Here is a 12,406-nt window from a genome sequence, read left to right as displayed (position 1 = left end):
GTGACCAACTCAAGAAGTTCTCCTTGCTTGTCTTGGGATGATGAATGTTGTTCAAATCATATTGATCCTAACAGGTCACTGATTTTACAGAAGATCAAGGATATTTTTATAAGGAGCAAAAGATCTGAGGAATATATTTCTCTCTCTAATGCTTCAGATGATTCAATACAAAGAAAATCAATTCAATTGGTCAATCTGCATACTTCCAAAGTTTGCACAGAAATTTCAGCTTTCACAGCGGAAACTTCTTCTAACTCAAATTCTGATTTAGAATGCGAGTCTGACACTGAGATTTTTGAATTCTTGGATAAAAATGAAAAATTTTACCAAGAAATTCTTCAACTAAAAATGAGGTTGAAGAAAATTGAATCGCCACTTCAGGTGAAAGATCTTGAGATTGTCCGTTTTAATGATGAATTCACCAGAACCCTTTTTTTTGCTTAACAATTTAATTTTATTAATAACCAAATAAGTTATAAAGAATTACAACTCATAAGAAATAAAAAAGAGAACAAAAATGTAATGCCTAACATGGCATTTTTCTAACAAAATCTAAAATAGGTTTGATCTGGATTTTCCAGACAGCCTAAGAAGGATGGTTTATTATCAAACATTCTCTTTTATCCTCTACAAAGTGATGTTCCCCTTTTTGCCATTTTGTCAGCAGAAAAATTCACTTCTCTGTAACTATGAGTAAAGCTCCAAGAACACACTTCTGCACAAATCTTTCCCCATCTTGTAGATGCAAACCAAGGTAGTTTGCTGACTTTGAAATGCATTGATAACTGTTTTATAATTTGTTCTGAAGACAAGATCATGGAACCCATTATGTATTGCCCACTCCCCTGCAATTAATATTGCAAAAACCTCTGCATAGTAATTGGTAGATATCCCCAGACCACCTGAAATTGCAATCACAAATTCACTTGTGCAATTTCTCCCCACTACACCATAACCAGCCATACCTGGGTTTCCTCTAGAAGCTCCATCACAGCATAGCAATATTTTCCCCTGTTCAGGTAGTTGGAAGAAAACTTCTTTTATTTTCATATTCTTCACCCTCCTTGTCTTCAATCCAAATTTTTTGAGCACCTGTAAATCATATTGACTGTTCCACATATTTGCTTTCATTCTTATATCACTGTCTGATATTACTTGCAGTATCTTATTCTTAGTGACATTCAGATCATATTTTCCTTTATCAAAAATACATTCATTTCTCAGGAACCAGAGCTCCTTCATTGTTATGAAAGCTGCCAATCTCCATAATTCTTTGATAGCAGGACTTTTGTTATTAGCAAGTTGTAGAACATCTTCAAATGATCTTGGATTTATGAAATTGAAGATTCCACCAAGCCAACTCCAGATGATCTCAATGTAATTACAGTACCAAAAGATATGATCTCTTGTTTCCTCTTCCTTCCTACAGAATATGCATCTTGATACCATATTAATTTTTTTTTTTTTTTTTCATATTGTCATCAGTTGCACATACATTTCTAACTAGCTTCCATACATTACTAGATATACTAGGATGTGCAGATTTATGCCATACCTTTTTAGTCCACTGTAAAGAGGAAATTTTTGTCTAATGATCTCCACTGCATAAGATATTGTGAAGTTCCCTGTGATAGTACCAGTCCATACTCTCATGTCCCTGCCACCACTGATTACTGCCAAATCATTTATTTGAATCATCTTCAGCAATTCAGTTGGTAAGATTCATTCTCCATCTAAAATAAAATCTGATACTTTCATGTCAGGAAACTGCATTATATAAGCATTATCTGGATATACTTCTGAAAAAGCGGGGGTCTAACAACACCATCCAATATTTCGCTTAGCAATCTGTATGGACAAACTCAAATATACTTTTAAGAGAATCAATCAAGACTCAACCAATTATAAGTATATCAATGAGTTTATATCTCTCTTTTTGATTTGATTTACTCAAGCAAGAACTGCGAGTTCTAATCAAATACAAGGAATAACTTGGATGGTACCAAAGACCAATATCCAAGGATCAATCAATATAAATCAACAACCAAAGGTCGGATTTCCAATTGATTGATTCAAACGCATACCCTGTATTATTTCAATTATATAAACAAATATAATGTGGAAATAGAAATAACACAGACACCAGAATTTTGTTAACGAGGAAACCGCAAATGCAGAAAAACCTCGGGACCTAGTCCAGATTGAACACATATTGTATTAAGATGCTACAGACACTAGCCTACTCCAAGCTAACTTCGGACTGGACTGTAGTTGAACCCCAATCAGTCTCCCATTGATCCAAGGTATAGCTGTACTCCCTACGCCTCTGATCCCAGCAGGATACTGTGCACTTGATTCCCTTAGCTGATCTCACCCTCAACTAAGAGTTGCTACGACCCAAATTCGAAGACTTGACAATAAACAAATCTGTCTCACACAGACCAGTCTATCAAAGGATCAAACTGTCTCCCACAGATAAACCCTAAAAGGTTTTGTTCCGTCTTTTGATAATAATCAAGGTGAAGAGGAACCAATTGATAATCCGGGCTTATATTCCCGAAGAACATCCTAGAGTTATCAATCACCTCACAACAATCTTAATTATATGGTATCAAAACAAGATGTTGCGGAATCAAAAACAATGAGACGAAGATGTTTGTGATTACATTTTATATCTTGCCTATCAGAGATATCAATCTCAGACCAATCAATCTGATTGTACTCGTACGATATAAGATGCAAGATCTAATCACACAACTACGATAAAAGTAGTATCAGTCTGGCTTCACAATCCCAATGAAGTCTTTAAGTCGTTAACCTGGTTTTAGAAGAAGAAAACCAAAGGTTAAAGGAGAATCGACTCTAGTATGCAAACTAATATCACACATAAGGTGTGGGGATTAGTTTTGCACAGACACTAGAGTTCCCCTTATATAGTCTTTCAAATCAGGGTTTGCAATTAAGTTACCTTGGTAACAAAGAAATCAATATCCACCGTTAGATGAAAACCTGATTTAGATTTAAGCTAATATTTCTCAACCGTTAGATCGAAAAATGAGCTTGTTACACACACTTGACAATGCACGCTTCTAGATTTGTTAAACGTACCCAAACGTATGCACTTGTTGGTTCAACAATAGTTAACCAAATGGTTAGCCATATAATAATTCGATATCAACCACGTTCTTCTTCACCATAACTAGTTCAAATGATTTCAAATGAACTAGTTAGAGAGTTGTTCAATTGCAATGAAATCTCATGTACTACACAAGACAAAATTGAAGCAAAGATGATTTGATTCAATCGAATCTGTTCATGAACTTTTATAGCCACGGTTTGCAAACTGCATTCCTTAATCTTTTTAAGTTTAAGTTCAGAAATCATCTTCAGATATATAACCTTCTCAAGTTCGCAGACTAGGTTTGCGGACTTAAATTACCGGACAGAGTTTACAAACCCCAGCAGAAATTCTCGGGTATGAGAACTTCGACGGTTCGCAGACTTAGCTTCACGCAAGTAGTTTGTCAACTTCAGCAGAAATTCTCGGGTTTGAGAACTTCGGCAGTCCGCGGACTTGGCTCATGCCATTCTTCCGGTTCTCTTGATCAACAAAGTTCGCAAACTTTGGTTCAAGGAATAGGACTTAGACATAAATGTGTTTCCAAAACAATGCTTATGTCCACCATTGGTTATGTAATCTAAACTCTCATTTCAATCATTGAAACATTCTTAGAGGGCGTTATGTAGTTGTTACACCATTTCTCGTCAAAGCAATTTTAAAGATGATTGAAACATATCATGATTTTCATCACATGGTAAAGATAAACTTGGTTAAAGAGAAAATCTTACCAACTCATATTTCGAGATATAGATAGGCGAGGTATACTCGGCTCGAAATACCAAATGTGTATAATCAAAGTCTATATATATAGCATACGACTTCTTGTCTCAAAGAGTAGGAGATAGAGTAGATAGACTTTTGAGTGATAGATAAGTTCAAGTCTTCACATACCTTTTTGTCGAGAAGTTCTACCGGTTCCTTGAGTAGTTCTTCTACTTGTATGATGAATCGCCATGAAGTCCTTGAGCTCAACTATACTTTCTATCCTAGTCCGAGACTTAGCTATAATAGACTAGAAATCAAGAATTATAGTTTTGATCACTAACATTGACAAACATGCTTGAGATAGCAATGCATGCGAGTTCGACCGAGAAATGCTCTAACAACTTCTTGCAGAGTTTTCTCCAACACCCATTTGTCATTCCAAGCAGAAATGTTACTTCCATCTCATACTATCCATCTTGTATTTTCCTCCACTTCCTCAAGAATCCACTTTATTCCAGGACGTATTGATGATTTCTTGTAGTATGAAATCTAGTCACCATTTTTATTTTGAAATTTTTCTTGAAATGTTTTTGACCAATCATCTGATTCATTTTGAATCCTCCGGAATAACTTCATTAACATAGCTTTATTAATAATCTCTGATTTTCTCAAACCCAGTCCACCTTCACTTATTGGAGAACATGTTTTATTCCATTTCAATGTTATTGTTTTTCTAATTGCAGGGTCACCTGACCATAAAAAAATTCCTAATTATTCTTTCACACTCCTTTATAACCCTTTTGGAAACTTATAAACTGACATTGAATATATAGGTAAATTGCTCAGCACAAACTTTACCAGAATGAGTCTTTCTTGGAATGATAATATGTTTCCTTTCCATCATGCAAATCCATCCTGCATCATATCCACAACACTCCATACATGATGAGATTTTATATTACCTGGCACAAGCATTACTCCCAATTACTTGTCTGGGAAATCAGCTAATGCAACATTACATTCTTCAGAAATCTGCAACCTTCTACTGTCACCTGTGCCACCAATGAAGCATTTTATTTTCTCCATATTTACTTGTTGTCCAGAAGCATATTGATATGTCTTGAGCAAGCTCATTAACTTTCTAACATTCCCTTTTTCAGCATTACAAAACAAAAATATGTCATCAGCAAAGAATATATGAGAAGGTTGGATACATCCTCTGTTTACCATTGCTTTCAAACTTCCATCTTGAATCAATTTGGAAATATTTCTACTAAGTACATCTTCAGTTATGACAAAGAGAAGAGGGGACAGTGGGTCTCCCTGTCTTAAACCTCTGTCAACTTGAAAATACCCTTCAGGACCTCCATTACTAAAACAGATATTCTAGCTGATTGTAATAGCACTTTTAACCAGTGAAGTCCTTTATCTAAGAAACCAAACTTACTTAAAACTTGAAACATAAATTTCCAGCTTAGAGAATCATAAGCTTGAGTAATGTCAAGCTTTAGCCCAAAATTTCCTTCTCTTCTCTTAACTCCAATTTCATTTATCATTTCAGAAGCTAAGGCTATTTGTTCTTGAATTGTTATACCTTTTATGGATGCTCCTTGCTGAGGTGACACTATTTTATTGATTACTCTTCCAAGCCTTGTTGACCAAATTTTTGTGAAGATTTTAAAACTGAAATTCATAAGACCTATTGGTCTGAATTGTTTTGCCTTCTTTGCATTTTTCACTTTAGGTAACAGCTTCAAAAAGTTGGAATTTAATCCAGAATTCCATATGGTATGTGTTGATGGTGGTTTTTAGTTCAGGGTTAAAATTTTAAAACCTCACATTTAATGTGTCGTCACTCTACAAATAAACGGAGCCATGTAAAGTGATGAGTGTTCAACCTCTCCACTGGCGTATTTATTGAGCAACTCAATATGTTTACATGAAATTTATCCAGACTGTTGCATGTAGCAACAATTCCAGACTAAGAAATTGATCCTCCATGGATTAGTAGGTGCAAAGTCCTACCCAAAATCAGAAAGCAAAGAATAAAGGAGCCGCGGAGTAGGAACAACAATGAGAGAAAGCGTGGCTATGCCATCCGGCGCCACTTGGCCACGCCCCATGCTACCCAACCGGCCCTTACTCCTTTGTCGACCAATCAGGTCTCTTTAAACCTGCCACACTCCCATGAGTTTTGGATGGACCCATACTTTCCGGCCCTATTCCCCATCGACCAATCAGGTCGCATTAAACCTACCACGCGCACCAGAAGTGTGGCCATACTCGTACTTGTCCGGCCCCCTCTTTTTATTGACCAATCAGGTTGCTCTAAACCTGCCACAATATTAAAAGAGGTGGAATTACGTCAAGTGGTCACCATTCCAAATTGGCTTCCCAAATATTGTACAAACAACTGGGAACGTTTGGTAAACAATTTTAGCATGAGATACATTCCAAAAGTTTCGTATCGATGTCTAGCATAACATACTAAAAATTAAAATCAATTGGAGTAACGAGCTAAGCGATACAACATAAAAGGCGAGCTAGGTCATGGCTGAAAACTGACAAAATCCCTCTTGAATTCTTCCTGAGTTTTAATGTCGGGATGTTTTCACCTCCTGAACGAGCTCAAAACCTAAATATTCCCGAGCAGGGAGATAGGAAATTATTTTCTGATCAGAATGGAGGGGCGGACCTTCAAAATTCGAGTTCGTACGAGAATTATACAACGATTTTAGTGAGGGTCCCACATCTGAATTTTCTGATTACGAAATTTCATGAGTTAACACAAATTTATGTAAATCATCTCAGCCATCCAACTTGTCTAGCCAACTCAAATGGTTTAAATTGAATTTGGGCCAGTCATCTCATCCATCCACGGTCACATGCCTCATGTGCTAATTAGGTTTTTGACATGCCAAACCCTAATTTAGGCAAAGTTGTCAGGCGCCAACAGAAGGTAGCCATAATCAACGGATACCCTTCCTCATGAGATGCAATCTCAGCCATCCAAGTTTGCCACCGAACTGACAGACTTGTGGTAACTTTTAGGTGACCAGCCACCTAAGTCTAGTGGCCACGACCACGCCTGGCGTCACTTGCACCACCATGCCACTGGCATGCACGAGCTATGCCAGCCATTCCACAATGTCGATCGCACGCACTAAAGCGTCAGTGTGCCATTATCATTCGCCAATAGAAGGTAGCCATTATAAACGGCTCTCCTTCCTCATGAGATGCAATCTCAGCCATCCGAGTTCGCCACCGATCTGGCAGGCTTGTGGCAATTTTTAGGCGCCCAGCCGCCTAAATCTAGTGGCCATGGCTACGCCAGGAACCACCGTGCCACTGGCATGCACGATCCATGCCAAGCCATGCCGCATTTTCACTGGCATACACCAAAGCGCCATTGTGCCATCATCAGGAGCCAACAGAAGGTAGCCATAATCAACGGTTACCCTTTCTCATGAGATGCAATCTCAGCCATCCAAGTTCGGCACCTAACTGGCATACTTGTGGCAAGTTTTAGGCGACCAACCAAGACGAGCCTACTAGCATTACATGTTATTTTCCTTCGGAAAGCCTCTTGATTTTAACTTGCCGCACGTATGAAAGTGCTACATGTTTTCCACGAAAACACTCGAGACATCAAACATGTCACAAACTGGGGGATACTCATCAGGGTATTGGTCTGGCGGTTTACAGCGTGCAATATGCCCGTTACACGAAAGTGTCATAAAGCGGGGCGGATAGTAATGGAAAGAAGTAATGGTGTAAAAGGATCCTTCATTATGGAAACATAATCCCTGACGTTACACGTTACTCCACTCTTCCACTACTCAATCGTTTCCACTTCCTACGAGACCAGGGTACGTATAAATAGGTTTCACCTAATTCCACCAGACAACAAGTTTTGGTCAGAGAATAACACAGTATCCAGAAATAACCTGATAGCTTTCCATTCTGCTAGCCAGTTCTAATTTCTGATACAAGTCGTAAAAAACCACACCTTCAGAATCAATAATTTCTGGTCTCAACACTTTCTTCGCTTCCCTCCCTAAGACCAACCCTTCGCCTTCACTTTGTGACTGAAGCAAGCTTGGAACGGCCATTTCTTGGTTTAGGCCAGGATTGTACAGATTGATCTCTCGAATCAAAAGTACTCCCGTGCAGTGCATTTTTTAGGTTTTAGACTCGTTTATCATCCACACACACGAATTTACCAAAACCGGCAGAAACAGTTTTCACCCTCAAACAGTATGAAACCATTACTCTAGCAAAATTGTATTGCTTTTGTTAACTCATCACCAATAATATCCCATGAGAATATATAAAACCATCCAACAAATCCATCAGGTTCCTGACTAATTTCACAAACCTTTGAAACACATTGTGCCAACAATTACGATTGGTTTGATTGATATATCTATCAATTGCAACTGATATTCAAGCCCAAACAAGACTAGCATCTTCTTCTCGAGAGTGAAGCGACCGCGTGACACCATAGTGAGAGGTGTTAATGTATTACAATGATAACGCAACTAATAAAATGAAACGTCTGAAGTGTAGAGAAGATGTGAGTTGAAATGAAGTAGAAATCGGATATATAGAGACCTATTGGTCTTCTTGGATAAGACTGAGCCGCATAATCCAAGCCGCTAGTGGTGGAGACATCTCATTTGAAACCGACAATTACATTTTAGTTAAAATAACTAATAGTTATATTTAAATTAACTTAACTGAAGTCTGCAATCTTTTCTATCATTCCCCTGAAGTTTAAACCTACTTCATTTCCTTCCTTTCCTGTTTAATCCCTTACTATTATTGTTTCATCGGGACCCTTCTCCAATCATGATTTTACATCAACCTCGTTTTCCAGAAATATTGTTGGTTTTTGCATGCATTTATATGGGTTTTGGTTTCACCATGTGCAAAACTCGATCTCCATCCTCCTCTTCACTGCAGGTTGATCAGGCCTGGTCTCCTGTGACACCTTCTTCCTCGCAGTCGTCATTACCAAAATCACAAGGGGGTAAATTTCACTGTCCTTTCAGGAATTTTGATGGCTTCCATGACGGTGTTGGAGGGAGAGGATATGCTCGCAGTGCACTCTACAAACATCTTACTGATAAACACTTTCCTACAGATGATGATAAAGATACTTGCAGAGAACGTATACGGAGTAATGTTGATTGTTTCGTTGCCTGGAAGAAGTTGTTGCTCGAAGAGCATTGGTGGTTATGCATTAAATGCCTGACTACACATGCGTGGAGGAAACCTTGTAATCACCCTATTCACCCAGAAGTTATCATTGCTGGCCCCTTTAATGGAAGACGTGCAGATTTCTTGATTCATGATACTATTTGTTGGGTGCAATAATCAAAAACAAGAAAAAATAAAATAAGCAAAAGTTATTGATACTTAGCTCCTTTATAATGGAAGTGATCGATTTGATGAAACGGACGAGCTCCCCATATCTCCGCAACAACAACAAGGCAAAACTTTGGAAAAACAGAGTGAGTCACGTGTTCAACAAGTTGCCCTTAAGACATTAGCGCCCGGATACACTCAAGAGTTATGCTATAGCCCTCACAGGACGGATATCTCCAGGATAAAACACCGTACTACACCTACTACTAGCATATGTAGTAGATGCTCAACTTGAGCTTGGCAACTCCGAAAAAACCATAAAGAAAAATCTCGAACACTTGAGAAAACAATATAAAATGTTTTTTCCATTAGGGGTCCCTCTAAATATAGAGCAACCCCTTTCCCATAGATTTTACAAAAGTAGTGAATTTGTTTATATAATTGACAAATACAACTTAAGAAGAAAAACTCCCCGATGTGGGACTAAAAGGTTTATATAGTTTCTTAAAACTACTAAAAATTGGAAAATCCACAATGTGGGACTAATAAGTTTCATTCACAAAAGAAAACAATAAATTATAATTTTTATTAAAACTTTTAAAAATTATTTTTTATTAATCGTTTTCCAACAATCCCCCACATGAATGAAAACTCAGTAAAACATGAAAACACAGATAGATCTTGGTAAATCAACATCCCAATCTCACGATCCAAACATACTGATCGTGCAAGTGTTTAAATCATACTAGTCATTTCTACGTCCTCTCCCTCACACAAAAGTGTGTTGACTCCAGGGTCATACTATGGATTGCACAAATCATAATAGTATTCAGAGCTTTCATCTTTAGTTCTCACATGGTGAGACTGTAGGTATCTTTCACCAAAGTGAAAAATCATGAACTAGTGAACCCTTAGTGACCTTTAGGTCCTAAGTTCCAGTAATACCAAAACCATCAAAAACGAAAATCACATAAAAAGCGCAGGAAATACCATTTTAGGCAGAGGTGTCCATGAGGTCTTGAACCTTTGCTTAGTGAGATATTACCGGAATTACTTGCTAGAGACAGTGAAATATGTCTTAAACTGCTAGCATTTGATGTAATTCGCGATAACAACCACGGGTGATATCTCCAAGGTTGTTTCCAAGCTCGTGCCGTTTTGTCCAATTTGTGCGATATTCTCCTTGGACTTTATCCAACCAATGGAAATAAAGTCGATTGAGATTAGTTATTTACAGCTTTAGCTATTATAGCTTGACTAACACAATGTATAGATATAGCTGGCACATGCCTATGCCAGAGAGGAATGTCTTCTAAAAAGCATCTTAGGCACTCGGCCCCCTCTCGTGCTTTATCTAACTCAATACTCTCAGATTCCATAATGAATTGAGCAATATATGTTTGTTTGTAAATCTTCCAAAAGAAACCCTCATGCTAGAGTCAAACATATCCACTCATAGACTTAGACTCCTCTGAGTCAACTATCCAGTTTACATCACAAAGTCCCTCGAGGACAGCAAGATACCTTTCATAAATCAAACAAAAGGTAATAGATTATTTTAGGTACCATAATACTCTACTCAGTGCATCTGAATGCTATTGCTCTGGACTACAATTATATCTACTTAACTTACTCACAATATAGGCAATGTTTGGACTCTTACAGTTCATTAAATTCATCAGACATCTTATAACTCTTGAGTATTTAAGTTAAGATACTCCATTACCCTTTTTTTCTTGAGTCTACAAGAATAATCGTACGGAGTACAAGCAGGCTTAAAATCACACTGATTGTATCTCTTAAGCATAAATTCAACATAATGAGAATGACTAAGACTACATATGTTAGATTATTTTCTAATCCTCATCCCTAAGATTACATCAACAGGGCCTAAGTCTTTCAAGTCAACGTTCTCATTCAACGCATGTTTTTAGTGGAATTAATCACATCTATGTTTGTATCAAGTATAAACATATCATCAACATACAAGTATACAATCACACAGGCATCCTTAACAAGTTACTTGTAAATATACTTATCAGATTCATTAACTTAAATCCACTATACATTATCACATGATCAAATTTTCCATGTCACTGTTTACGTGCTTATTTTATAAACCATACAAAATTTTGTTCAACTTACAAACTTTCTCATCATAACCTTTCACTACAAAGTCCTCAGGTTGGTCTATGTAAATTTCTTTATCTAATTCACAATTTTAGAAAAGTTGTCTTAACATCCATCTGATGTATCTCTAATTTTTTTTATGACAGCTATAACAATTCGCATCTCAACGGAAGTAAATCTCGTCACATGTGAATAAGAATCAAGGAAATATACACCTTCTTTTAGTTTATAGCCTTTAGCTACCAACTTAGCGTAATATTTTTCCACAGTTCCATATACCTAATGTTTCCTCTTAAAGACTCATTTACATCTCATGGTCTTACTCTCTGGAGGTAAACTAGAAACCTCCCAAGTCAGGTTCCGACGGACTGAGTACATTTCACTAAATGAAGCTTCTTAACATAATGGGGTTTCAGTAGATATCAATGCTTCTTTACAAGTCCAGGTCTTAGACTAAGCTAGGCATGTTATGAAGTCGGCTTCATAAGAAGTCTCAAATCTAATTGTTTTACTTCTCTTAGGCTCAAACTTAACTTCATCTTCCTTTAATATAAGTTCTGACTATTTGAAAATAAATCTAAGGGATCAACAACACATCTCTAATGAGGTACAAGTTTAAGAATAAACATGTTCAAAGAACTCAGCATCCCTAGATTATGTAATAGTATTCACAACAAAGTCAGAAAAATCACACCAAAGTATGAAAAATCAGAACACACAACCAAAAATCTATATGCAGAAGTATACTCGGCATACCCTATATGAAGACACAATCAACATTTTTGGTTTCTATCTAGTTCTTTTAGGAAGAGGAATGACAATCTTAGTCAAACACCCCCACACTTTGACGCAGTCATAAGAAGGTCATCTACCTTTCCATAAATCATATGGAATTTCATCTGATCCTTAAGGGTACTATATTCAGGATATACTAGTAAAGAGGACTGCCTCCCCACACAAGCCCGCAGGTAATCCTGAACTAATCAACATGGAAATTATCATCTTCTTAAGGATACAGTTTTTATGTTCAAGGCTTCTAACTGGTTTTGAACTTCAAGTTTAAACATCTTAAGGCTCTAA

At 37.2% G+C, this 12,406-nt stretch overlaps 1 protein-coding gene across 1 annotated transcript; it reads right to left on the bottom strand.

Moving 5' to 3' along the window:
• Positions 1-687: 687 nt before the first annotated feature.
• LOC113315354 lies at positions 688-1,449 on the bottom strand. Its single transcript, XM_026563644.1, has one exon. The coding sequence runs from the start codon at positions 1,447-1,449 to the stop codon at positions 688-690; it is 762 nt and encodes a 253-aa protein (XP_026419429.1).
• Between the last annotated feature and the right edge of the window lie 10,957 nt (positions 1,450-12,406).

This window comes from Papaver somniferum, chromosome 10, assembly GCF_003573695.1.
Source record: "Papaver somniferum cultivar HN1 chromosome 10, ASM357369v1, whole genome shotgun sequence".
Taxonomy (NCBI): Eukaryota; Viridiplantae; Streptophyta; class Magnoliopsida; order Ranunculales; family Papaveraceae; genus Papaver; species Papaver somniferum.
Note: the sequence above shows the minus strand (reverse complement) of the source record. Positions and strands in the feature narration are given on the sequence as shown.

Excerpts from the sequence above, each read along its gene's own strand:
- LOC113315354 (XM_026563644.1), bottom strand. The coding sequence starts at position 1,449 with ATGGTATCAAGATGCATATTCTGTAGGAAGGAAGAGGAAACAAGAGAT.